The sequence below is a fragment of the Fusarium graminearum genome, chromosome 2 (assembly GCF_000240135.3).
Source record: "Fusarium graminearum PH-1 chromosome 2, whole genome shotgun sequence".
NCBI lineage: Eukaryota > Fungi > Ascomycota > Sordariomycetes > Hypocreales > Nectriaceae > Fusarium > Fusarium graminearum.
In genome coordinates, this window is record NC_026475.1 from 7,934,249 (window position 1) to 7,960,481 (window position 26,233).

Consider the following 26,233-nt stretch of genomic DNA (forward strand, 5'->3'; position numbering starts at 1 on the left):
GTTCAGGATCATTTTACTCTTTCCGGCGAATTCACGCGAGATAAGGAGTGTTGAACCAAGATAACCACCACTCTAAGCCTGTGGCGTTTATGCTTATCTTTAGGCATCGGGAGTTGGTGAAATGTGGTTGGTCGAAGCGTAAGATCGACATCAAGATAACGAGCTAACGGGCTGGCGAAGGCCAAGGAAGTCCAAGACAGCTGAGCTTGTTGGACATTCCGGAAGCCGAGTCAGTTACCGTGAATGCACAAAAGAATTACTGTTCATCTTTGACTATCATCAAGTCAAGTCTTTAACAGCTCATTTCATGACGTGTTTGAGGCAATTATCCTGAAACTCATAGCTTTTGATGCAACAAGTCACTGATATTTGTACACTGTCTGCCACGGGAATTAGAGGCCCTGCAAGGGGTTCTTTAATCCTCGGTACATACTTTGCTGTGACCTTATCTCTACGCCTCCTAGCCTCCCAGTTGGTACGCTAGTGAACAAAACATGGAGGTGGAGACTGGGGTTAATTAGCCAAGAGGTCTGGGATGCTCATTTGAACAGGGAGCTAATCTAAGGATGGCTTACGTTCGCTATCAACACTGAAACAAGGCAGATAAGAAATATGCTTATCGCCTTAGACCTCTCAGACTCACATAAAGACTCGACTAGATCCCTGCCCTGTGTGCCCAGGATTATGCTCAATGGGATGAGCCTTTGGTACCAGAAGCCCGGTTTCGCACATATATACTCACACTGCTCACTGAGTGCGTGCCGTTATTTGCGTTGATCAACATGTTCCCCTGCAACTAAAATGGCCCCAATATCTATATCCCCGCTTATGCTCAAGAGCGCATGATTACTTGTTATCCAGGTTGGTGCCCGTTTGTAATTCATCTGACGCAACCAGTCTTCTATGTTTGATAGAGAACCAAGCCAATTACTGGAACCGATGGTAGAGATGAAGAGTCTCTCGCCTTGAGATGTCTCGGGGTCTTGAGGCCTAACCTTCTGACATAATACAGTTCCTTGATACACAGCAAGGTTACCGTTCTATTTTTCAGGTGATTGCAGACTAATTCCTGATCATTCTTCACCGACTTCAACTTCAGCTTCATGTCTCAAACCAATTGTCGCTGCAATAGTTTATTGATCACCCGGTTATGTCGGCATTAGTCAGCCTCTGTCATCATATATGTCAGGTACCACTAGCGCAGCCCTTGTAAGACGAGTGCTTCATCATGATTACGTGAAGTAGTCTCAGCAACTCGGTTAAAGATTTCTTTCAATCATTGAATACAAGTAAGGATGTATAAGGCGTCTTTGTAGATCCAGTCAGTCACAACTGCCGTAAACAGATCATGGGAATTACAATGAGGCGAACCAACAGCCATGAAGCTCGCGACGGAGAGATCGAGTCTAGACCCAGCTTTGAGCACACAGGTCCTCGATTTCAGAGCAATGACTTGCCTTTCGCCGGACGACTCGGTGCCAATCAGGCATACGTGATCGATGGTGCAACAAGTGAAGATGAGAAGTTACTCGAGCACCAACCTGATGCTACACCACATATGTCATTTAGGGAATTGATCGACCTCCGTCCTATCACCAATATCGATTTATGGAAGGCAGCACTAATAGAAGGAATTGGTAACTTTTTCATGTCACTTCAGTTAACAATAGGCTAACTCGGAACAGGTACCATGTTGTCTGTCTTCGTTACGATATGGGCGAGTTCTTCACCTGACGTGATACCTGCTCAACCGACCAGGCAGCTAGGCAATTTCGACAATGCCGCCTTTATAGGTCCGCTTGTCGGTGGTATAATCAATGTGATACTTATTACTCTCTTTATCACGTCCTTTGGTGCGATATCAGGCGCACATTTTAACCCACTCATCACGTTCGCAACCTTTTGTGCTCGTCTTTGCTCCCTCCCGCGTATGATTTTATATATACCAGCCCAGATTGGCGGTGCTGCGCTAGCTGGTCTATTAGTCAGAGCTAGCTGGGGAGGCCGAGACTTCAAGACTGGAGGCTGCTGGCTTTTCACCGAGGTCGTACCAGCAAGAGAGGCTTTCGTCATTGAACTTGTCTTCTCTACTGTGCTCCTGTTCCTTGCGTTTGGCGTAGGGCTGGACCCAAGACAGGCCAAGATAATAGGTCCAGCACTAGGTCCATTTCTCGTCGGACTTAGTGTTGGGACAATGAGCTTTGGAAGCGCGTTTACTAGATATGGATATGGAGGAGCAGGGATGAATCCCGCCAGGTGTATGGGGGCTTTCGTCGGTAGCAGGTTCCCATCTTGGCATTGGATACACTGGTATGTCCTTCTCATAGTTCCAACAACTTCATGTCCGAATGCTGACACTCACTGGAGGGTAGCAAGTTGTATTGCTTGTATTGTTCATGGCATCTGCTACTATTTCATTCCCCCATGGACACAAGTTAAGGGATAGTGTGCAAGATACGAACGGCCGTCTCTTTAGTCATATCTACCTTATATCACATATGATCAAACTAATTGTGGAGGATACATGCTCAACAAGTATCAACTGCCACATAATCAGAACTTTTTCTTCCTCTTGATCAAAATCCTCTTAAACGAGTTGTGACGCCACTTCGAGCTTGTATCACTTCCAGGAGGGCTCATCCACGCCTCACTAGAAGTGCGTCTCAGGATGAAATCCACCAAAGGTCTCAAGCGCGACGCTTGATCATGTCGCTTTCCAACAGCCTCGTAAACACCTAAGACATGTATTGAGAAACACTATACCAACGTAAGGAACGGATTGATTACACTTACCATCATCTTCGTCGTCTTTTAGCCTTCTTGGTAAGCCACTGATTACCTGTCCCTTCTGTCGCATGTGGAGAAGGATTTCCGTTTCGGCAAGTTCGCTCGTGACTTCAACCGTAAGAGGTATTTGGAACTGGCCTTTGTCTTTCATCTGAGCTACCACACTCTCAATAGAAACAGACTTGACAGGATCTGGGCCGTTCTTGTGGGTTTCCTTAATGGTAAAGAATGGCAGTTTGTGCATAACGTGCATTGACTCAAAGCGTTGACCGAGAAGCTTGATGGCCTCTGGCTGTAGGCGGCATTCAATTACACCTGGAGAGGTTAGATCAGCTCTTCAGCTACCGATTCTAACTTACCGTGGCACTGATATGCCTCTCTTGGATACTCAGGCGTAGCCTGTCTGTCAATCCTGAAAAAGAAGCATGATGCTATGAGTTGGTCAGCGATAGACTCAAAAAGATCGTCTGGAAGCTTTCGGACAGCCTCTTGACAACAATCGTATGCTTCAGTTGTCGGAGTATCCATCGGTACGACTCGGCTAAACTCGACGTTGACGCGCCTGTATCGGGACTCGAATTCAGTGCTTGGTGACTTTGCTTGCAGCCATTCATGCCAGATCCTTTCGCTGTTAAGGCTACTCGTAAATTGGTTCATGCCAGTCTCAGCGATCCCCCGTAGGAAGCTCTTCTCCTTCGCACTTTGAGCTCCAGGCACGGCATCATTGATGATCTGTTCAAGGTAAACCTGCGTCCCATTGTTCGCGTGGATCTCAGACTCATGGTATCCAGTTCCAATAGCCAAGAGGATATCCGGATGAGCGTGTGTATTTTCGGGCCAGATTGCTGCGGCTTCACTGTCGGCAATCCGGATGGGGTTATTGTGCCACAGACCGCCATCGAGGTACACCTGCTTTGTACCCTCAGTGGTGGTGTCGAAGTTGCCTTCTCTACAAAATGGTGGGAAGTATAGTGGTGCTGCTGACGTGGCTCTTGCTCTACCTAGTGTCAGAACGATGTGGCTCGAGTCATAGACTTGACTTACGCTTCCCATAGCCGCATCTCATGGCCTGGACCCAGTCTTTGTAGCTGGTAGAAAGCTGGTAGATGTTTAGCACGTTGGTACCGCCGAAAAGATGCAATATTAGACCTACCTTGTTTTGGTGGGACCCTGTTGTAGTTACTCAGGACAATGACTTGGCCTTCTCTTGTTGATGTCGTAATGGCTGTTTTGACAGATGGTTTCTTAAATTTGTAATTGCCTCCGAAGGTTGGTATGTCAGGCAGCTCTTTCTTCAGGGAGGTCTCAAATGGTTCCGAAAGGTATAGCCCGTGATTCAAGAAAGCCGTCATCTTGTTAACGAGAAATCCGACTTTAGCCGGCATAATACTCGGCTTGGGCTTGGTAAAGGCTTTATTGGAAACTTCAACAAACTTGTCGCCGCAATCCTCAATGGTTAGTCCGCCAGGTCCAAGGGCGCCAGCAATAATGCCGCCAGCGCTACAATTCTTGTTAGCTCTAAGAAACAGTTAGCAGCTTGCTTGATGATCATACCTCGTTCCAACGATGAGATCAAAACAATCGCGGATAGGTATTTTGCCAAGACATGTTTGAAGCCTTTTCAGCACTTCGATGATGACCACTCCTTTAATGCCGCCACTGAAGGCTTGTTAGCAGAGCACGAAGACTTGAAACGCGAGCCCATACCCATCCAGGGATAGAATCCTCAACCCTGCTTGTGAAGGCTTGTCGAAACCTGCCCAGCCTTGAATCCACAGATCTTTTTGGTGCACATGAAGAGGACACTCCGTTAGTCGAAGAAAACCCCCAGAATTTGGATTCCCGACATCCCTTGCACACAATCTACAAATGATATGTCCGCAGGGAAGGCTATGCTCCGGAACCCCATTTAAGCAGATGAGACATGTAGAATGACTGAGAAACTCGTCTATGTCAGGGATGGTGTTGTAAAATACCGGTATCTGCTGTTGGTGAATCTTGAGTGCCTCTTCGGATCGTGCATGCCAATCTTTTCCTTTGAGTCTGCTCTTGAATTGCCGAAACGCGTTATCAACAGGTTCGCGAAAGCTTGTCTTGAGTTGTTCGGGTGTGTGACTCGCTTCGTGTGACTTGTCTTCTCCTCTGATGTTCTGGCCGATCTGATGATGCGGGTGGCCTGAGGGTGCGTTCACACAGTATTGAGTTCCATCTTTGCCTTCTATGTGGAACTTGCAAGGCCAGAACTTGTTCCAATAACGCTCTGCTGCTTTATCAAATTGCTCCCAATGCAATTCAGACGGTCTACACCCTAAGCATAACGAGGTTAGATTTCTTGGATGACTCGCCACCTCATTCGGAAACACATACCTGGTTGGTTCTCTCTGACGCAGTTCAGGAAAAGACATGAAGCAGAAAACACGCTGATTGCTTCCCACAATTCCCAGCCCGAAATACCACGCGCCTTCTGAGTCTTTATAGCCAGATCAAAAATGGAGCCCTCGTAGTTGAACGACAGTCGTTGAATATCAACCCAGGCATCGGAAAAGTTGAATGGGATTTGATAGTTACACGCAAAATGTGTAAAGGCCTTGCGGATAAATCGAGGAAGAGTGGAAGCATCCCACTTCATGAGAGCTATTTCCCTTTGCTTGCGGAGATCACTGCACACTGTGTTGATCTTCTGGTAGAGCTTCGCTATCTGCTGACGCATTCTTGTAGGGTCCTTACCATCAGGAAATTGAACAACGTTGATGGAAGAATAATAGCACAAGAGAAGCTCCTCCGCGGTTGTGATTTTCTGGCCATTTTCTGCCCAGTATCCAACGTGCTCCTGCAGCTTTGGGTCCCTAGTAATGTCCTTGAAACTGGGTTTATCGAACAGTGAATCTTTGGCTTTGTCCAAGTCGTAGTCTTTAGGATCTACCTGTCCGTCTCTATTGACAAAAGCAATGATGACGCCCGGCAGTACGGGTTTGTTGTATGCTTGCACAGTCGCGCTGTAGCCCCATTGGGCCAGTTGAAAGATGTATTCTTCTAGTCCACTATGATCATTAGTCCTCGAAATTGCCGAAATTGGGAGAGGCCTTACATTCTGTTGTGAGGAACAAATACCACCACGTCGGAAAATATATAAAGAATTCGTGGGAAGAGAGTTTTGGTAATCACCCTCCTGGTCCATATCCCGCCGTTACCGGGCTCTGTTTCCCAAGTAATATCACGGGCATCGAGACCCCATGTTTGGAAAGCAGACGGGGGAGTGTTCCGCATAGCAGCAGGCATTTCATCGCCATCCATTCCTTCACAGTCCGCATAAAGAAGCGGGTTTTCTTTCAAGAAGGAGTCCGGGTCAGAATAGAGATTGACGTTTGAAGAAGTTGAGTCAGTAGATCCCGAATCACCAACAGTAGGAGTTTCGAACAGATTCCTAAGCGGGGATGATGAGAACTAAGATTGAATTAGTATCAGCCACCAAAAGGATTCTCCCTCGCTCAAGTCAATATATACCTTTGACAACAGGCTTATCAAAGAGCTTTTTCCAGAGCCTATGAGGGTCAGTAAATGATCGCGCAGGTATGGACATGGATATGCAAACCTGTCGCGCCAATAAATGATACCAGCCCAGGGTAAATACTTGATGCAGATGTCCAGACAGGATCCATTATCAAATCATATGCAAGTCCCTCCGTCAGAAGGAACTCTCCATCGTCATTCTTGGGTTTGACTCCAAACCACTCGCTAGCAATTCGATCCAAGCGCCGCGGTTCGGGCGTCCGTAGCCGCTCAATCTGGTCTTTCAGAAGGCCATACTCATCCAGTCTGACGTTGAGTGTAGAATGCACTATGATGGCATCTTCAAGACTGGTCTTGTTGTGACCGGGGTCAGGCTTCTTGTGTTTTCTCTGGGTAGACCAACAATTGTCACACTGCGTTTCATTGCAATGCATACAATAAAAGAATGGCCCAGTGTGATTTTCATCGTCAGAACAACTCGCTCCTATCCAAGGCTCCTTCTCTACTCCTATGACGAGATTCTGAGGATTCAAAACAGTGAGGTCATGTGATCTATTTTCGGATGAGTCCCTAAGGTCATGAAAAGCCCATACAGGTAGTATGCTTACACATAGGTTGGCCTCTCATGCCCAACCACTATGGGTTCATTCTGTTCGTTTAGTACCATGATTATAATGAACTCAATTCCGTGGCATTATTGTTGAGGTCGCTTCTCTTTTTACTGAGTCGAAAGTGTTTTACAGCTATGATGAAAGAAAAACTAAACAACAGAGTAAGTGATACGTAAGGATTCAGGTAATGCAGGCTTACGACTGATCGTAGAGCAGACTGGGTATTTAATGGTCAACATGAGTATGACACAGCCTGGTCTGCTAGTGACGATCTTTCACACGTTGGGAAATCAGGCTCCGCGTAATTCAAGGATAAGATTGCATATTGCACGTTTTTATCACTTTACGCGCCCAAATTGACTTGGTGGCTACCTTCCAAGCTCTTGAATGGATCAATGAGAACTTGGCCGGTTACTGCTGTGCAACGTCGGCTTTCAGCTCCAGCCACTAAAGCGCCAATGAATATGCAGAGCTGCCGCGTGAGCAAAATAGTCCATGTTGATTGCTAGGAACAAGAGCGGGCGGGATGAACATGCACTGTACAAGTCATCAAGGCTGCCTACTGGGTAGAATGGTTAACCTCCTAAGTCTTAGGTTACAAAAAGAAATAGCCTAAAGACCATAGTCCAAGTAGCATAAGCTGGTCTACTAATTTCGTCTCTTATGCTTCCAGCGGTCGATTTTTCTGATACCCTTGAGGGCTTCGTATTCAGCTGCTTAGTCGACGGGATGCTACGGTTTGGCTTAGTCAAGAGGTGACCATGACTACCCAGTCCTGGATCAACAGTATTTGCCACTGCACTTTATGCACCCTTATCCTTGGGCTCGTCGGAAAGGGCTAAGCATGCGCGACGGTCAGATCAGGCTGTGGGAGGTGATGTCTAAGAGATCCAGGCACTCAACATTGGAAAGGGATTTTGTTGCTCGGCTTCTGGTCGGCAGGCTGCATAGTATACTGACGGGAAGAGCTTTTAAATATTCCAATGAATTAGTCTCTATGAGATAACGCAATCATCTGTCGCTCATATCCACCAACACCTTTACTTGGTTATTCTTATCATGAATCAACGCCTTTATTCCATCTTCCACGATGTTCTCGAGTTTTATCTTTCTTGTGATCATCTGGCTAGGCTTTATAGCACCTACAAAATTCGTTAGCTGTCAGTATCAAGATTAGGGTCTGATATCTTACCTGAAGCAAGATTTGCAATGACAGCCTGGAAGTCTTTGTGGGTGTATCCCAAGACAGACTTGTATGAGCTCTCCTTCATCGTAATCCAGTTGGGATTGAAGGGAATCTCCTTCTCCCAGATGGCGAGATTGACTACTGTACCCTTAGGCCTGACGACTTCACATGCGCTTTTGATACTAGTAAAGTGTTATCAAAAGCACATCTGCTTGATTAGGGATACTCACCTCATCGGTACACCAGCACAATCAAACACAACATCAGCACCCTTGCCCTCAGTCAAAGCGAGCACAATTTCGTTGAGGTTCTCCTCGATCGGATTCACAACCCACGTGGCACCAAGCTCTCTCGCAAATTTCTGACGTGAGGTTGCGACCTCTGAAACAATGATTTCGTCAACGCCCTTTGCTTTGAGACATAGAATCATGGCCAAGCCAATAGGGCCACCTCCGAGGATCACAACTCTAGAATCTGGGTTAATATCTGGTGCCGCAGTCATCGCGTGCCACGAAACAGAGAGAGGCTCAACAAGCGCTCCAATCTCTAGAGGCAGATCTTGAGGAAGAGGATGAACATGTGTGGCATTGACGCAAACAGATTCGCTTAATCCTCCGCCACTTCCACTCAATCCTATGAAGCCACCACTGTGACAGACATTCTCGGCGTGGTTGTGACAAGCTGCACAGTGGCCGCAGAATAGGGTTGGCTGAATAGCGCAGGGCTGGCCGACTTCGAAACCTTCAACATCAGGACCGACCTCGGTGATGATACCGGAGAATTCGTGTCCAAGGGTAACAGGAATAGATTCCTTAGTGATGGGATGAGGTGTTGTTGGACAGAAATTGGGGCCTCCTAAATACTCGTGCAAATCTGTTCCGCAGATGCCGACAAACGCCGGGGCAACCTAATGACGGGTTCAGTTTCAGCGATTTACCAATCTTTATGGACCAACGGACTAACCTTAACTTGTCCTGCCTTGACGGAAGGCTGAGGAACTTGCTCGACACGAATGTCTTCTCTACCATAGTATCTCGCTGCTCGCATCATGGTGCTGTAATACGACCGATTGATGGCTGTGGGTGTTATGCGGAGGGGTTGTATAACGAGGGATTTGAATGCTGGAAATGGCAGTCTTGGCATAGTGAAGATCTTGTCTCAAATCTTTTGTTGGAGGTGAGGCCAGCGTTGGCTTTATATATGCCGGATTCATCCAGACCTCACATGATTGAGTGTCAGCTCACTGGCCCACCAAGACCTTACGACCAACACTAGTTAGCCTCCGCAGTCAGTTCAAATCATTTTTGATCGACGGAACTCGATCTCCTTTCTCGGGCTCATTCTAGCTCGGCGTTCAATTCGATTACTTGTTCATGCGTATCGTCAGGAAGCCATCAGAATGCGGGGTACAACGATGATCTGTCTCGTTTTGACTTCCATTTGACCTTTTCCCCAGAGCCAGAAACATTAGCATCCCTGTTTAGCGTTAGTGTGCGGGCCAGCGTCCGCACAAATGTCGGCTCCGATGTTGTCGCTTACGGAGAGGACGGCAGATGGCTTTCGGCCTGGTCCTGGTCCTGGTCCTGGTCCTGGTATACAGGATTGATGATTCAACGTCGCGGTTAACATAGTGAATGAACCAGTTTATTTGTTATAATTTTCGAGCCCGCACAAGTAACAACAAGCCATGCCTGATCCCTAATATCGATAGGCTTGCAGCCGGTCGTCAACTTTCAGAAAAGACTGGTGCGACTCCAACTTGTAGTATTTTAGGCCCAGAGTCAACTGTATGCTTAGATCTGAGTGTCTAAGTGTGCCCTAACAAAGTCGTTTAACGCTACAAAGTCACGATTGGGGCTTCAGGAGCGTTTACTCCCTTCTAATTGGCGAATGGGATTACCAGCACATCATAGAGTTGGAGATGCTGTGCCCTTCGCTGAGCTGACATGAGACGACCCAGACTCAGCGGTCCATATTCCCCAGTTGAGTCTTGGCCTGATCACGGGCTGTCAGCAGCGTAAGCAATATAATATGTTGACATATGGTGATATAATCCACGTCTTGTCCTGTCGTTTCGCCTTTAGCTGTACATCCTCAACATAACACCAATGCTTACTGTTATCAAGATGGCTACTCTCGATTCCCTACCCAGCGAGATCCTCTTCCAAATCTTTCGCGATAGTTCTCCGCAAGAGCTTTGTTGCCTCAGTTTCACTTGCAAGAGACTAGGATCCATAGCTAGCTCTTGCCTTTGGTCAGATATCGAACTTCACGAAAAAGGATATCATGAGTCGAGCGCTGAGATCATCCATCCACCACCTTACAGGACAGCGACACGTCCTTATAATACCTCAGTTAGACATGTCTGGCGCAGCGATATTTGCAGAAGAGCAAAGACGCTATTCACGATGCTGCATGGTCTACGCACGAGTGACGAAGCGCGGCTCAAGCAACTTGCTGGTAGAGTGAGAAGTCTATGTACGGTGATTGAACCAAGTTGGCAATCTGAGATGGATAGGGTCGCGGATCCAATATGGAACATTTTACCCTACTTCACTAGACTTGAGGCACTTGAGTTACACGGCAGCTCCGATACCTTGCACAATGGCGACTTCGGCTTTCTATTGTGTGATGCGCCACCTCTAGCCAATCTTAAACACGCAACACTTTTCGCGTACATACCACGAGATTTTGCAGCATATGTACTAAGGTCCCATGCTAGCCTGGAGCACCTGGAGCTCGGAATGCTAGACGACCCAAAGCCCGGCGACGTCGGTATAGACTCGGTTGACAACCTCAACTTTGTCAGACAGGAGACTTATAGAGGTGGAGTTATTCCTCGTCCATTAGGTGACTTTTTCCCCGATTTCTCTTCATCATTTCGGAAGCTGAAGTACGTGCACCTTTGTCAACCCTGCAATAGCCGGGGAGATTACTTCAACCAGATGAACGGCTGGTCAACATGCGCGGACAAGGCTACCCTTGAATCCTGGAGGAACATCCTGGTAGCTTCATCCCAAACACTTGAGACCTTGATACTAGACCAAAGGCCTGGGGCTGGTGTGGAAGATAACGAAGGGTTCTCGGAGGAAGAGTTCCTCAACACCGGTTCATCCGGCACTGGCAACAAAGCGCTTATTGAGTCACTCGGAAGTATGCTCACCAGTGAATCAGAGCTTCCTAGGTTGAGCCAAGTATATCTGTACGGGCTCATAGTCAGATCTCCTCTTCGTAGGAGACCATCTGAGGAAACTCCTGGGGATATCCTGTTGCATGACCTTCAGAAAAGAGGTGTTAGATGCGAGGCCAGGCGGGGGAAATGGTGCCTGTTTGATCAAGAGTCAGGGACGACATCATGGGCGAAATGGGACGGAGATGGATGCACCAATCTTCACGACGAGTATATGGGAGTTAAATGGTATACTGTTATGGCCAAAGTCTGATTGGTAACTGGGGTCCGGGCATGAGACTTGGTGCGGATTCGAGTCTGGGTTGGCACTTAGGAATATTTTCACATGATGCTGGATCCATTCCGTAGAAACAGACCCCGCAAGATAGTTGACCAGAGGTCAAGAAGGCAAAAAAGGAAATTGTGAACAATTACTTGTTCACAGTTAAGATTGCCTCAACACGGGATCGAACCGTGGACCTTGTCATTACTAGTGACACGCTCTACCACTGAGCCATTAAGGCGAGTCCTGGTTGGTTGAAGACTGTACCCCAGTTAGCGTCCATGTACTAAAACTAGTTTGTCCCTTGCTCTTGAAACAGAAAGTTGTCCAAAGCTGAATGGAAATTGGCAGTGTCAGGCGGCACGAAGATGAATGACACAAGCAAATATTCTTTAGGTCTGAACTTTATTTGTCTCAACTATAGAAAACTATCATAACGGCCGTTTATCTCAATCTATACATAACTGAATCATTACTGTCGTTGTCCCTGGGCTGTGGCAGAGTAAGAGTCTGCATTGTAAGGACGCGACATGAGAGCGTCATCCGAGTTATAGCCCGTCATCGCAACTGGAGTTGCAGACGATGTTCTCCTCTCAGTTCCCTGGACAATAAACAAGATCGCCTTCAAAGAATCGGATGGGTTGATCATTGACAACCAAGCATAAATGCCAAATGGTCCTCCCTGGTAGGACTGCTCTGGCCTGTCGTTCTCTTCCAGCTTGGCAAATGTTCCCCGGCCGTGACCATGGACATAAACCTTCCAAGGGTAGGCAATGTAGAAGAAAATAGACAGTGGAACCATGATGGCGCAGGTGACGAGGTTGGGGAGACTGATGTGGACATCAGCGTAGGTGAGTGTGTCGGTAGGCTCGAGGATGCCCTGGTCTCCGAGAATCCAAAAGATGATCTGGAATCAGTTAACTAATCATCCATAGTTGTAGTGAACTTGCAATGCGCTTACCTCTTGGAGAAATGTCAATCCAACAACAATTTTAAATGCAGTGAGCTTGAGCATCGGTGAGTGATGCGCAAGGTCCTTCTTGAGAAGCATGTACATCTGAAGGATAGATGCAACGGAAACAACGAGCGAGATGGTCATGATAACGCGCAGGTAAATGTTGGCAAACTCGCGCGAGTTGCTCTCTTGACAAAAGACGCCAGCAGCTTGGGTGATGTCGGTGGCGACAGCGACGCCAATGGCAACGACTGGCATCTGGAAGATCATGATCCAGCGGGTCTTGAACCACTTCATTCCGTTCTTTCGCTTGGTCGCGAAAAAGACATCGCGCTGGTCTCGGTAGGGTGATACATAATCGCAGAGCAGCAGAAAGAAGGATCCGAGGGCGAAACCTTCAAAGACGTGCAGCCATGGCTGGAGGTAGACTGCAGCACTGGGGAAGCAGATGCAGAGGAATGAGATGAGGGCGAAAGCCGAGATGAGGTTGCCGACTCGCATGATCCTTATCGGCTGTTAGTTCAGATTCGAGACCTGGGTACTGGAGATGACATACTTGACCTGCTCGGAGGGATTTGAGAGGTGTGTTGCGTGGAGTTGTTTGCAGGTGAACATGATGATCATGGCCAAAGCAGAACACGAGCCACCAAGAATCATGGCAAATTCATAAAAACTGAGAGCGCCGACAAAGTTTTGCTTGGCATCTTGTGCAAGTTAGCGGCTGAGGCGTTAAGTGGTGATTGAACCGTTGCTTTCTTACCTTGAGCTAACGAATGTGTTGGACAAGTGACGGGTGTGTCATTGTCGTCGTCGCCTCTAAAGATACCCATCGTAATGTGAGGTGAAGTGGTGTCAATTGGGTTATGGATTGCTAGATGTTGTCGCTTGTGAAAGAGAAGATGTTGTGATGGAGATTTTCGCAATAGAGTGCCGACGACGATTGATATATAATTTGGAAGAGGATCAACATCCATGGCAAACCCCTCCACAACGAAACCTAATCAAGATCATCATCTCAATGCAATGGCAGTGCTATGGGCAGAATCTAGGTCAAGCATGTCAGCCCTACCAGGGTCAGTAGGGACCAAAACACGTCCCCAAACAGAGGTCCCATTCGAAGGATCGTCCCAAACACGTAGACTTGAGAGGGTTGCTTATGAGAGAAAGAAAAATATGGGAACCTCTCACAAGATTATGGGTGGTAAGCTACTTGGTAAATTCTCATTTATTTTGTCATAGCTGAGCATGGGTATCTCTCCTGCTGGAACCAATGATGCACAGCCACCAGGAAAACAGGAACGGACGTGTCCGCGGCTTGACCCGACAGGTACAGGGATCGGCAAGCCGGCCATTCACAAGGTAATGATGGCCAAAAGGCTTAGCGGAGATGACAATGAACCCAGTTGCTTACAGCCTCCAGATGTCTTAATTTGGGTCTTCAAGTTGGATAATAGAGGATCAGATGCAACAGTAGTCTCACTGCAGTGACCTATTCTGCGAGGATTTAAGCTTACCATGCTTGCGAATTTTCAGCTTGTTCTTGGCTCTAATTTCCGTGTCTTGACTCTTCTCAATGGCTCGCATTTTGTCGTCAGTGATTGGTTACGATACTCTATCAGTGGGGTTGGATCTTGAGAGTATTTTGCTTCATGATTCCCCCTCAAAGAGTCGAAAATAGAGAGATCAGGTCCCGTCAGTCCGCTTCTTTGAGTTGCGGCCTCCCATGGCTATGTATGTTTGATCGACAGTGACTTCCATCCCTCCAAGGTCGAATCGTTTCCTGAACACGGTGAGTCGATTCGAACGTGGCTTGGATTCAGTGACGACTGGCGGGCGCGACGGATATTTCGGCAACCTCGTCGAGGGATCGAATGGGTCTACTGGATCCGGCTAGATTTGCTGTCAGGGTGACATTCTAGCTTGTGCAACTCCACTCGTGTCCGTTTAGATAATGCGAGACGGAAAGATAAGCGATAAGATATCGGTGATCGGCATCTACACACTCCGTGATGATGGTAGCCCCTGTTATTGAGCCAGGGTTAGTTCTGTGATCTGTCAGTCCACGACGCGTCAACTACCCTAGACATCGGTAGATGAACAGAATATCTGGTCTTGACACCGCAAATACAAGTGAAAGAACCCTGTGTAAGTGACTTATAAATAGTAACTAATACGATTTCCGAAGATATAGTCAATGCAGGCGTTGCAAGGCCCAAAGGTCCTCATTGCTGATGTAAATGCATCGTTGTGTCTTCCTCACTAAAAAGTTGTCAAAAGTAGTTACGCACCTCACGACAACTTACACGAGTGAGACCAAAAGACAAACAAAATCCATTCAAATACAGTTATGACTCTGATCAACGCTCTCCCAAGCATCAAAAAGTGACTCAACTCGTATTCATCTCACCTGATATCAGAATATCTGAATGCTCCAAGACGCAGGCAATCTGTCTGACCATCAAGACTCTTTCTTCTGACTACTGATTCGCTTGAGCACCAAATTACCCCACCCACCGTCTTGAAGAGCTTCCTAATCAAGATAAGTGTCTGGAAATATTCGTATTATTTCCGAGGCGCAGCCCAAACGCGACTCATCTCAACGCGAACTGGTGAGGCGCGTAAAGTAAACTATTAATTTAATTAAAACACAGAGTTGTCCTCTTTTGTACAGGAATTTGTCGATCCTAAAAATCAACCTTGAACCATTACATTCGTTTAACAGATCTTCACCATGGTTCGCTTGTCCAACTCCTTTGTGCTTATCGGCATCCTGGCGTCTAGTGTTGCTGTCGCTACGCCTCAATTCGATCAGGAAGCTGAGCTACGTAGGTCAAAATGCGACGTAAGGGTCTTTATTTCACAGTCGAAGACCTTTAGCTAATGCGTCATCTTCTACAGAATGGATGTTTTGATGATTCGTTTCCAGGTGGTTCATGCACAAATGACCCAGCTTGCATGTGCACCCAGAACAAATATCGCGAGGCTTATTTCTGCTGCATGGCTAAGAACTGTGAAGCTCTCGTATTGACCAGTGAGCGTCACCGGGCCCTCCCTTGTCAGCAAAGCTAATGGCATATGTGTAGGATCTGTTGAAAGGCAGCATGATGAATGCCAGGCCAGAAACCTTGACTTCACTTTTGATGCCGAGAAAGCTTGCGGTATCAAATTGGCAACCACTACTTCTGTGACTTCTTCAACAAAAGCTGCTGCTGTTACATCTTCTGCTTCAGAAATATCCTCTACAGCGACAGCAAATACGGCATTTGATGTGGAAACCAAGACAAAACCCGACAAGACCGCCAAAGATACTGCTCAAGCATCACCCACAGAAAGTGCTGCCCCTGTAACTGATGGTGTGCCTCAACTGAAGCCCGCTCTGGGCGGCCTGGTACTGGTTATGGCCTCGGCTTTCTTCTTTTTCTGAACTTATGTGTGTTAACGGACGATAATAGAGTGTAACTGGTCCATAGAGGGCAAATATGAAGCTCACTACAGTAATGATTAATTAGATAGGATTATAATTACTATAATAAATAATTGGCAGACATCTTCTCTCTACGCTTCTGTGTCTGCGCATGGCAAGAAAACAAAACTATGCCTCGTGCTCAGGAACCAGTATTACATTCTGCAGTAACTACTTCAAGGTGAGATACGCACAGTCTGAGTGTTAAATAACTGTGCCGTACTGGCACAATAAGCAGGGCATGTTTCTGGCAAGGATCATCCGAATCGGTCTGACCATCTACTTAGCAATCTCACTGTCAGCTTCACTGCGTCAATTAACTTGGCACCAACAAACGATACAAAATGGTCGACGCAGTGTACTCCACTCCCGAGTGGTATTTGAAGGCCCAAGACAAAGATGTGAGCAGTGATATAGGCCGATTGACCATCCATCACCTCGGCTTCAAACAGGCGGCAGAGGGTACCCTGGTCTTTGCACCACTTGACTTTACCAGCGCCCCTCGAGCAATTCTTGATGTCGGAGTTGCAGATGGTTTGTGGATGCGCGATGTTCAATCATCCATTCCTGAGGCTGTCCGGGGTGACCATACGTTTCTCGGTACTGATATCAACACTTCTTTCTTCCCCACTACCGCCACGAAGGGCATCACGTACGTGAAACAAGACATCAAGGACCCACCACCTCAGATATGGCACGAGTCCTTCGACCTCATCAACCTACGCATGATACTCATAGCAGCTGGTTCAGGTGACGCCCAGCGACATGTAGTCAACCAGCACATTCAACTTCTCAAACCTGGTGGCTGGATCCAAATTGGTGACTGCGATCGAGTCTGTCCTACCTCTAGCGAAGAAAACCCGCGTTATAACGACATGTTTGCTTGCATTCGCGCAGTTTGTCAAGCGTCTGGACTGGATCCTCTCGAGGCCCCAAAAATGAAATCTTGGCTTGTGGACGCTGGGCTGGAGGACGTCCAGGAGAGAAAGGCGTTGCGTGCTGTTGGGAAGCGAAACAAGGATCAAGAGCTAGGAAGTTTGGGAATAAAGGCAGATTTGGTCATCGCGAAGGGCTTTGCAGCTGGTGCCAAAGGTGAGTTTGATAGTGAATTGAAGAAAAGTTCCATACTGACCTGGCTTAGCCTTGGACCCATCTCTCAAACCATTGATGGATGAGCGACTAGATACATTGGTGCAAGATCTGGAGGTCGAGTTGACCAATACTGGAGCATATTTTCCGATGCGGTTCGTTTGGGGCAGGAAACCATTATAGATACTTGGGGTGATGTCATATCCTCGACATGGAGGTCTGGACCAGTAAGCATAGGAAGCTTTGAGATATGAATCCTTGTGTGTAAGAGAGGCCCTCCATTCTACACATGTTGACTTCTAGTTATGCATCTAGATCAGCAAGTTATAAATGCCCCGAAGACTGATCCCTATAAAGCTTGGACGAAGAAGCGTTGTACTCGTCAAACATCTCCCTACCCTAAGTTCCCGAAGAGCACGTGTAACTTCACTTCAGAGGCTTCCTGCCATATGTCGAGTAGCTGTACACGTCAGAAAGATGCTACCAGAATGAGGTTGTAAAACATACACTGGCCAATAAGCGTGGATCGCTTTGTTGTTGATATCCTTCCTAACCTTGGCGAGGAAGACTGTGACCTCTTCTTGGCTCCAACCAAGCACCCTAGTCAAAACAGCGATGGAAAGAGCTTCAAGTCCTTTGAAGTGATCCATGTTCATATTGTGCCACTGGCCAATCTCTTTGTGCTTCACGTCTTTTGGCCAAGCGTTGCTGGGCCATTTAAAGACTGTCTCAACAACATCCACGAACCCTGCATCACGCAGGATGTCCTTGTTCTTCTTGTTGTCTTGGAATGGACGGCCAATCTTGGTAGAGGCCTCATCAAGAAGGTGAATGAGCTTAGATAGATTGTGGTATTCGTTCAGAGTATTGTCGTCCGACTTGGCGAAGAGATCGATCTCGAGGAGTTCTACGTACCCGCCGGGGACAAGGTTGCTAGTCGGATGAGAGATTATACTTTGTCAATTGGAAGCAGACTTACTTATAGATGTTGCTGGCGAGCTCAGGCCAACTTTTAATACTGAATGTCATCATACGACTATGGATGTAGTCGAACTGCTCAGAGAACGTCCACGGTTCTTCGATATCGTCGATAAAGAACTCCACATTTGGCGGAACACTGACCATAATCTGTTAGCTAGGAATGTACCTGAACAAGAAGAGAGAGCCTACAAATCAGGTTGAATCGGGGATAAGTCAACGCCAATGACTTTTGAATCGAGATGCTCGTCTGCATAATCAATCGCCCCAATTCCAGTACCTGTTCCTATATCGAGAACGCGCTTCACCTCAGCACCGGGATTGTTTGGAGGGGCCAATCCAAGTCTGTTGTCGAGGGTCAGGATGAACAAGTTATGCTGGAGGTCTGATGTGAAGTATTAACATCTACGAATGTTCATAGCTGAGAGTTGACTTGCCCAATCTTTGCTTCTCGATATCATCGTTGGGGAGATTGTATTCTAAATTGTTTAGCCCAGGTTAGTAACAGTAAAGAATAGTAACCCTTACTGCCATCCTTGTATCGATGATAGGTTCGACCATTTTCTTTGCGATAGTCCAATATAGAGCTTCTTAGGCTCTCGGATGTTGATGCATTGATCTATGTTCACGATCAGGTCAGCCCAGCCATGAGATGAATCGAAAGAGTAACGCACAGATTCGATCGAGGAGTCTCGGTCATATTCATTCTGTAAGATGTCAGTTCACAGTATGGTGATCGCGGTCTGATCGAATGACCTCTTCATCGGGCAAGATAACATTCGCGTGGTTAACAGTAGAGTCCGCCATTTCAGTATTGCGAGGCTCTTAATCGCGCATAGTTTCAAGGCAAAAACGACTTCCCCCCCACAGAACAAATTATCCTTTTTATCAACTTTTCATGATCCTGGTCGAAAATTTGTCATATATGTTGGTTGTGCCAAACTTGGATAAAACCGACAAGGATGTACCCTATCATACGATATCTGTCAACATCAGATACCATTCCGAAGTGTGACCATGTATAGGTACCATGGCTTATAATGTATCCAGTTATTAAGGTGAAGTGTTCCGAGTTCATAACGCTCTTAGCGATGGAGTCTTCAGTTGAAGATGACTTCAGCCTTGATCATATTATGTGACAAGAAGCTTTAAAATGGTTAAAAACCCCGTATTCATAAGTATATTGAGAAAGAATACCTGTTAGGGAAGCTGTGGAGACTTAAAAACCCTCCCAAGTCCTTTGAACAATGCCCCAGTACCTCTCATCGTCATGTCTAGCATGAGCAACATGTTTCGAACCATTGAACTTCTCCATCCGCACATTAAAGCCCAGCTCAACAGCCTGAGAAGCTTGCATCTCAACATCAGCAGGCAAGACAAGATCGTCTTTGTCGCTGTAGATATAGGATCTGCGAAGCTCGCGTTCCTTTTTGCCTTCTGCCTCATTATGGGACTTTCCCCAGTAGACCAGCCAATCCCTGGTAACACCAAGGTTTCTCGTCAGTTGCCAGCAACAGGAAAAGAAGAAGATAAGCGGCGATAGAAGAATAAGTTGAAGCTTGGAGAACCCGACGACAAAGAATGCATATGTAGTGGAAGCCCTTTGAGCACCTGGTGCTGAGTCGAAGATCATGACATGAGTCGGGAGAAAGGGGTCCTCATCCCCGTGTGCAGAAATAGAATATTCATCGTACAAGGCTGAGATGGAAGATGAGCCACCGTTGGAAAAGAGGTGGATTAAAATGCTCGGATCCGAAGTCGAGCCACCCGCAGGAGCCGCAGCCCTGATGACCGGAACCATCGGTTTCACAACATGTGCAAGAGCCTTTGGGTCAAAAAAGTTCCTATTAAAGCTCTTGACCAGCAGAATTTGCGCAGCTGGGTATAGCCGCTTATGCTTATCGACATATTTGGCAATGTGAGCATCAAGCGCATTGGTCCAGCTGGCGACGATGACGAGCTTTGGAGGCATAGGCCCGCTAGTGGCTGAGTCACTAGTAGATGGCCTATAAATGAAGACCTCATCAGACAGCTTCTCCATGTAGGAGAGGGGCTTGGCCTTGGCTGAGTGAGCGGCGTCGGTGGACATTTTGGGGAAAGGCGAAGTAATGATATGGAATTATTGTGTGGGTTGTTGAGATATTCGGGAAAGATTGGCGAGAAACAAGAGAGGCTGAGTCGCGGGTTATCTAGCGGCGCGTAAGACCTTGCTTGAGTAATCAAAAAGATGATCTTTGTGCGCTTGAGCTACGGAGATAAGCATGATTAGTGGTGCTGACGGCGCTTATGCTGTCAGATTTGGTCCATATGCACCGCCAATTGAGCTTCGCTGACGTTGTTTGAGTGAGATTTGATCATTACCAAGTAGGGACGTGGCACGGTTTCAAACTGCTTCCGAAATGTCAGTATCTGTGATACAAATTCGGAGAGAATTACACTACCATGTAGTCGATCATTGCCAGGTTCTTAGTACACCACGTAGAAACTGGGTATCAAAGCAAGATTACAACTGCCAAGATGTAGAGTGATGATATCAGTTTACTGGTATCTTTCACAACTTGGGACTAATACCCACTGTATTGTCCTCTGTCAGATCCTGTTCTAGTATAGCGGATCAGATAAGTCACCGGTCGTCTGTCGCCTGTTACATCGTCTGAACATCTTGGCTATGCTTCCCGAGGCTTAGTGTCTAAGCACAACAACTGCTTATTTGCCTCCACTTAGTTAGAAGTTCAGTACAGTAGAACCACTGCGTCAGCTTACAGCACGCCGACGTGTTGGCAATAAGCATCACACCGTTTCGATGAAAGATCTATGAATCAAGGAAGTGTCACCCAACGGCTGTATATATGTACCACGTTTATCTGAGATCAGATCTGTATTTATTTCGTATCACAATTCTTTACACGAGCGTCGTCGTTTATATCATGTCTGAATCACATAGATTAATGAGAGACCCTGAGCCTGGACAGGTTGGATACCCTGGGAATCCAGGTTTCCCTGGGTTTCCTGATTACACGCGGTATAGTGGTGCCACACAATTTGAAGGGCATTCCTTCGAGTCAGACCGACCAAGTCAGAGCGAGAAGGATTCCACACGCAACGGTTCCATCGCACCGGACCCGACACAGGAGTTGGATTGGGATGGAGAGAAGGATCCCGAGAATCCTATGAACTGGTCGATGTGGAAAAAGGTTATTCACACTGCCATACCAGCGATATACACCTTTGGCTTGTATGTAGTATCTCATACCAGAGTGTCTGAAGTTGGTACGCTGACTAACAATGACACAGAACAACAGGTATCTCAACGCTTGTCGCAGGCCTTCCCGGTATCATGCAACAATTCGGACAGACCAGTAGGAACGTTGCTCTCCTTCCTATAACACTCTACACGATGGGATTCATCTTCGGCCCTTGCATCGCCGCCCCCATATCGGACCTCTATGGTCGCCTCGTCGTCTACAAAGTCAACATCATTATACTTATCATCTGCAACGCTATCGCCGTTTCTTCCGACAACTTTGCCGCCCTCGTAATCTTCAGGTTCTTCGCGTCGCTGGGCGGAAGTGGTGTTATGGCGGTGGGTGCAGGAACCATGTCTGACCTTTGGCTGCCCAGTCAAATCAGCCGTGTAGGCATTGCATACTTGCTGGCACCTTTCCTTGGTCCTAGTATGGGTCCGCTGATTGGCTCGTATGCCATCGAACAATATGGTGACTGGAAGTGGGGAATTTGGGTCGTTCTTTGCATCCTGACTCCCGTTGCTATCGCCATCTTCTTTTCTTCTGAGACATCTAAGAAGCAAATTCTCGCTGAGCGTGCCAAGAGACTTGGTAGACACCCCAAGAGTCAAGGTATTGCAACAACGATGCAAAAGATTGGGAAGGCTATGCTCAAGCCGTGGCACATGTGCATATTCGAGGTTTGTCTCTTCCTTCTCCAGGGTTTATCTTTGCAATTACTAACTATGACTTGCAGCCTGTGTCGCTTGTTCTCGGTCTTTACACTGGCTTTTCATTTGCCATGATATTCTCTTTCTTTGGCTCATACAGCTATGTTTACTCCACCGTCTACCAATTCGATGCACGCCAAATTGGTCTTTGCTATATTGGTCTCATCATTGGTAAGCTAGCCCATCTACGCGTATACCTCAGGCGGAACTAACCAATATAGGTATTCTCTTGGGTCTCGTCACTTTTGGAGTCTTTGACGCAACTATCTACCAGAAGCAAGTGGCTAGAACCGGCGACAGAGTGGCACCAGAGCATAGACTATATGCAGCACTGGTTGGAAGTTTACTCGTACCAATCGGATTATTCGTAAGTATCTCCAAATCACCGTAAGTGGTAGGCCAAGCTAACTCAAAATAGTGGTATGCATGGGCCCCTGATCCATCGGTGCATTGGATCGTCCCTGTCATGGCTGGCGTCCCTTTCGCCTGGGGAACGATGGCTTCATTCCTAAGTTGTCTAGCCTATTTGTCCAGTGCCTTCAAGCCTTCAGACATGTCTTCAGCTGTCGCGGCAAACGGAATCTTTCGCTTTTTACTCGGAGCTGCTTTTCCAAACTTTGTGTTCCAAATGTACCAGGAGATGGGCATCAACTGGGCTGGAAGTGTCTTTGCGTTCATTAGTCTGGCATTTATCCCGGTACCATGGCTATTGTTCTGGAAGGGCAAGGTACTACGTGGGAAGAGTTCATATGAATTGAGCAAGTATTAAACGGTGGACACTAGACTAGTGGGTGTTAATCGGGAAAGTCTCCATGGGCTGATAGGTTTGGATGCTATAAGCGTGTTTGTTTGGTTCGGTAATATGTCAGCGATGTAATACCCAGTTGTTTGGTTAAGAAATAGAATAATATAATCTTGATACAACATAACCACGCGATTAGGTCTCGTGCCTGTAATGAGCCTCACCATCAAAACCTTATTCACCGTGATGAGCCGAGGCTACCGAAAATCGACCAGGGTCTAATTCCGCTGTATGTCGCCGACAGGGAATACATCAACTAACTTGGCCATATTGAGGCATTATGTTTTCATCCCATCAAGCTGCTGATCTCGGGCTCGAACCGGCCGAAACCCCAAACCTTTTTGCTCCTATTAAAAGTTACCGCTTCTCATCCCCGCAATGTCAAGACCAACTAAACATTCAGATCCTTGTATACGACCGACGGGCCCAGGATCTGCACCGACAATCTTTCAGCGTTAATTGGTGCGCGTCTCTATTTCCTCGGCCAACTTCATTCGCGCTCCAATCAATCCCCAAGTTCCCCAGATTAATTACGACGCGACCCCGGACTCTGGAGCTCAGTTTCTCCGCGTCAAGTAAACTAACTACACTATACTCGACGGATACTAGCCATGACGATGCAACATGGGATGACATGCCATGGGCGGGGCATTGCTCGTTACGCGATGGAGATTGATGGCTAGGCACCTATATAATAGACGGCTTCGACCGCATCTCCGTTCGGGTCTCTGTTCTCAGCATCCTGCAATCGTCAACATAGACAGGTCTCATCATGCGTTTCGCCGCCATCGTCTCTTTCCTGCTGCCCCTCGTGGCAGCAAAGCCTGCCCAGAAGGGCAAGACTTTCAGCAATGTTGAGATCTTTGATCCTCCTACCAACTACAGAGATCCCCAGGTCCTCTACGCCCGTCCTCTTGAGCTGTCAGATGGCACCCTGCTCGGCACCTGGGAGAACTACTCCCCCGAGCCTCCAAACGTGTGGTTTCCAATTGTGAAGAGCAAGGACGGTGGCAAGACTTGGAAGGAGATTTCCAAGGTCAAAGACACCCAGAACAACTGGGGTTTGCGATACCAGCCCCAGCTTTACGAGCTTCCTCGTGCCTTTGGAAAGTACCCCAAGGGAACCGTCCTTTGCTCAGGCAGCAGTATCCCTTCGGATCTTAGCGAGACTCTCATCGAGGTCTATGCTAGTCGCGACAAGGGTTACACTTGGGAGTTTGTCAGCCATGTTGCTCTTGGTGGCGAAGCTCTGCCCAACCCTGGGTAAGTAAAATCTCGAATTACGAATGAGATCAAGACTAACGGACGCCTAGCCTCACTCCTGTCTGGGAGCCTTTCCTGATGACCTACAAGGAGAAGCTCATTCTGTACTACTCCGACCAGCGCGACAACGCCACTCACTCGCAAAAGCTTGTCCACCAAACCACCACCGATCTCAAGAAGTGGTCCAAGGTTGTTGACGACACTAAGTATGCCGACTACTACGCCCGTCCCGGTATGCCTACTGTCGCCAAGCTGCCCAACAACGAGTACATCTACGTCTACGAGTACGGTGGTGGCCCTAACCCTCCTGCTGGCAGCGACTACTGGTTCCCCGTCTACTACCGTCTTTCCAAGGATCCCCAGAAGTTCCTCAACAAGGCTCACCACCAGATTGTTTCCAACGACGGAACCACCCCTGCTGGCTCTCCCTACGTGGTCTGGACTCCTTATGGTGGCAAGAATGGTACCATTGTTGTTAGCTGTGGTACTCGATCTGAGATCTTCACCAACCAGGCTCTTGGTGACGCATCTGCTTGGAAGAAGTGGGACGTTCCTCAGCCAACTGCCTATACCCGTTCTCTCCTCACTTTCCAGAAGGATCCGGATCTGCTCATGATTATGGGCGCTGGCATCTTGCCACCAGCAGGTGGTAAGAACACTGTTAGCGCTAGTGTTGTCCGCTTGTCTGAGGTTATGAAGTCTTAGAGGAGGATTGGGATGGACAATGTACTTTGAGCTTATACAGTCATAATGAATAACTATCATACCGAAACACGTGATCATCATTCATGGAAAGCATTGCAGTTCATCACAATAATGAGCAGAGGCATGAGTAAAGTTTGAACAACACACGTAGTGGGGATTTGGGTTCTAGGGCATTGACACCCTGATTATCGCAAGATAGCAAATTGACGGAGCTGCAGGTCAAGTGACAGTTAGCCTTTGCAGTCTTTTTTCACCCATTCAAAAATCTCCAAATTCGTCCTAGAAGCCCCTCTATATCATTCAAACCATTCACACGGCGTGAGCCCAAAGTCGCAAAACCAACGATCCAGACTCCCCGAATCACAAGATGCATCATGAACAGCTCAACAAAGCAAGAGAATAGAATCCCTGCAAACCAAAGCTCACCTGACGTATCGAATCTACGCCATCGCAGGTCCGAGATCGAGCAGGAGCTTTGTAAGATCAAACCCTACATCCGAGGCATCAAGCAGCGCGCCAGAGAAATAATAGACGAGATCAAAATCTACCAGAAGGATGTGCCTCGCGAATACTGGAAGGACATGGATCAGCTGAGGTCTGCGCTAAAGGAGATAAAGCGAGAATTGGAAAAGTTGACGACACTCAAACGACGCCTAAGATATGAGGCCAAGGAGCTGAGAAAAGAAGGTAATCGACAGGTCCACCAATAAATGATTATGACATCTAACTCTATTGATAGCCCTACGACAGATCGTTTCTAAGCTACGGTCTTGGATGAAGTTGAGAGATTTTGGGTGTGGAGTGAAGCCCTTGATTGAAAGGTGTGAAGCATAAGGCAAGCCCTCTGATCAGGGTAAAAGGGTGCCCAGGGTCTTGTGAGCTCACTTTCAGATACAATTATCGGTTCTGGAACAAGGTTTTTGTTCATTGGAGAATAATGAAAGCCCCAATGTATATAAACTCAATAGAATAAATCTAAACCCAAGGTTACTGCTTAACCTTTGACTAAAATCCTTTCAACCTTTAAATACTCTGAGGACCCTGTCCCACTAACTAATTATTAAATCTTACAGTTCATTGCCAGAAATCGCAACAAACCCTCATTACAACCAAACCTCGCTATATCTCACAATGAATCACCCACGACGTATTGAGCGAGTCTCTCGCGTGATCAAGGGGTCACGTACATCCTCTTCTCCCGTCAACGACCAAAGGTTACAACTAACCAAGCCGCTGACATTCACGCATTATAGCCAAGCCAAGCCACAGTCAGCACAAGTCGAAAATGCGTATCCGCAAAGGGTCGAATACGTTTACCTCTACACAGTCGAGATGAAACGAGAGGTTGCTAGTATAGCTGCCGAGACACAAGCCATCAAAACAGATTACAGATTTAGGGTTGCTCGATTGCAGCGTGACATCGCACAGATGCAGCGTCGACTAGACCAGATGGAGCGTTCAAAAACATAGACGACGA

General features: G+C 47.2%; 13 protein-coding genes and 1 non-coding gene across 14 annotated transcripts; 8 read left to right on the forward strand and 6 right to left on the reverse strand.

Moving 5' to 3' along the window:
- Window positions 1–1,360: 1,360 nt before the first annotated feature.
- On the forward strand, window positions 1,361–1,675 carry FGSG_12521 (uncharacterized protein; the record flags this gene model as incomplete). The annotated part of the gene is made up of 1 exon (XM_011324416.1): window positions 1,361–1,675. The coding sequence occupies one exon, from the start codon at window positions 1,361–1,363 to the stop codon at window positions 1,673–1,675; it is 315 nt and encodes a 104-aa protein (XP_011322718.1).
- Window positions 1,676–2,553: 878 nt separating this feature from the next.
- Window positions 2,554–6,964, reverse strand: FGSG_03062 (uncharacterized protein; the record flags this gene model as incomplete). Its single annotated transcript, XM_011324417.1, has 12 exons — window positions 2,554–2,735; window positions 2,794–3,102; window positions 3,147–3,736; window positions 3,832–3,886; window positions 3,941–4,287; window positions 4,342–4,446; window positions 4,495–5,095; window positions 5,155–5,828; window positions 5,876–6,231; window positions 6,292–6,329; window positions 6,380–6,849; window positions 6,906–6,964. 12 exons carry the CDS (start codon window positions 6,962–6,964, stop codon window positions 2,554–2,556), a joined length of 3,786 nt encoding a protein of 1,261 aa, XP_011322719.1.
- Window positions 6,965–7,919: 955 nt separating this feature from the next.
- Window positions 7,920–9,237, reverse strand: FGSG_03061 (uncharacterized protein; the record flags this gene model as incomplete). Its single annotated transcript, XM_011324418.1, has 4 exons — window positions 7,920–8,050; window positions 8,101–8,276; window positions 8,325–9,001; window positions 9,058–9,237. 4 exons carry the CDS (start codon window positions 9,235–9,237, stop codon window positions 7,920–7,922), a joined length of 1,164 nt encoding a protein of 387 aa, XP_011322720.1.
- A 983-nt stretch (window positions 9,238–10,220) lies between these two features.
- FGSG_03060 (uncharacterized protein) lies at window positions 10,221–11,537 on the forward strand (the record flags this gene model as incomplete). Its single annotated transcript, XM_011324419.1, has 1 exon — window positions 10,221–11,537. One exon carries the CDS (start codon window positions 10,221–10,223, stop codon window positions 11,535–11,537), a length of 1,317 nt encoding a protein of 438 aa, XP_011322721.1.
- A 178-nt stretch (window positions 11,538–11,715) lies between these two features.
- On the reverse strand, window positions 11,716–11,787 carry FGSG_20620. The gene has a single exon. It is a non-coding gene; the product is annotated as a tRNA-Thr (tRNA).
- Window positions 11,788–12,018: 231 nt separating this feature from the next.
- On the reverse strand, window positions 12,019–13,002 carry FGSG_03059 (uncharacterized protein; the record flags this gene model as incomplete). Its single annotated transcript, XM_011324420.1, has 2 exons — window positions 12,019–12,453; window positions 12,508–13,002. The coding sequence occupies 2 exons, from the start codon at window positions 13,000–13,002 to the stop codon at window positions 12,019–12,021; spliced, it is 930 nt and encodes a 309-aa protein (XP_011322722.1).
- Window positions 13,003–15,232: 2,230 nt separating this feature from the next.
- On the forward strand, window positions 15,233–15,925 carry FGSG_03058 (uncharacterized protein; the record flags this gene model as incomplete). The annotated part of the gene is made up of 3 exons (XM_011324421.1): window positions 15,233–15,326; window positions 15,428–15,532; window positions 15,585–15,925. 3 exons carry the CDS (start codon window positions 15,233–15,235, stop codon window positions 15,923–15,925), a joined length of 540 nt encoding a protein of 179 aa, XP_011322723.1.
- A 383-nt stretch (window positions 15,926–16,308) lies between these two features.
- Window positions 16,309–17,139, forward strand: FGSG_03057 (uncharacterized protein; the record flags this gene model as incomplete). The annotated part of the gene is made up of 1 exon (XM_011324422.1): window positions 16,309–17,139. One exon carries the CDS (start codon window positions 16,309–16,311, stop codon window positions 17,137–17,139), a length of 831 nt encoding a protein of 276 aa, XP_011322724.1.
- A 340-nt stretch (window positions 17,140–17,479) lies between these two features.
- Window positions 17,480–18,838, reverse strand: FGSG_12522 (uncharacterized protein; the record flags this gene model as incomplete). Its single annotated transcript, XM_011324423.1, is given in 6 exon segments — window positions 17,480–17,513; window positions 17,561–17,986; window positions 18,033–18,170; window positions 18,224–18,376; window positions 18,560–18,738; window positions 18,758–18,838. The coding sequence occupies 6 exon segments, from the start codon at window positions 18,836–18,838 to the stop codon at window positions 17,480–17,482; spliced, it is 1,011 nt and encodes a 336-aa protein (XP_011322725.1).
- Window positions 18,839–19,250: 412 nt separating this feature from the next.
- On the reverse strand, window positions 19,251–20,120 carry FGSG_12523 (uncharacterized protein; the record flags this gene model as incomplete). The annotated part of the gene is made up of 1 exon (XM_011324424.1): window positions 19,251–20,120. The coding sequence occupies one exon, from the start codon at window positions 20,118–20,120 to the stop codon at window positions 19,251–19,253; it is 870 nt and encodes a 289-aa protein (XP_011322726.1).
- An 838-nt stretch (window positions 20,121–20,958) lies between these two features.
- Window positions 20,959–23,048, forward strand: FGSG_03055 (uncharacterized protein; the record flags this gene model as incomplete). Its single annotated transcript, XM_011324425.1, has 6 exons — window positions 20,959–21,266; window positions 21,326–21,956; window positions 22,013–22,157; window positions 22,208–22,353; window positions 22,405–22,748; window positions 22,928–23,048. The coding sequence occupies 6 exons, from the start codon at window positions 20,959–20,961 to the stop codon at window positions 23,046–23,048; spliced, it is 1,695 nt and encodes a 564-aa protein (XP_011322727.1).
- A 512-nt stretch (window positions 23,049–23,560) lies between these two features.
- On the forward strand, window positions 23,561–24,756 carry FGSG_03054 (uncharacterized protein; the record flags this gene model as incomplete). The annotated part of the gene is made up of 2 exons (XM_011324426.1): window positions 23,561–24,051; window positions 24,102–24,756. The coding sequence occupies 2 exons, from the start codon at window positions 23,561–23,563 to the stop codon at window positions 24,754–24,756; spliced, it is 1,146 nt and encodes a 381-aa protein (XP_011322728.1).
- A 374-nt stretch (window positions 24,757–25,130) lies between these two features.
- FGSG_12524 (uncharacterized protein) lies at window positions 25,131–25,466 on the forward strand (the record flags this gene model as incomplete). The annotated part of the gene is made up of 1 exon (XM_011324427.1): window positions 25,131–25,466. One exon carries the CDS (start codon window positions 25,131–25,133, stop codon window positions 25,464–25,466), a length of 336 nt encoding a protein of 111 aa, XP_011322729.1.
- A 421-nt stretch (window positions 25,467–25,887) lies between these two features.
- On the forward strand, window positions 25,888–26,226 carry FGSG_12525 (uncharacterized protein; the record flags this gene model as incomplete). Its single annotated transcript, XM_011324428.1, has 1 exon — window positions 25,888–26,226. The coding sequence occupies one exon, from the start codon at window positions 25,888–25,890 to the stop codon at window positions 26,224–26,226; it is 339 nt and encodes a 112-aa protein (XP_011322730.1).
- Between the last annotated feature and the right edge of the window lie 7 nt (window positions 26,227–26,233).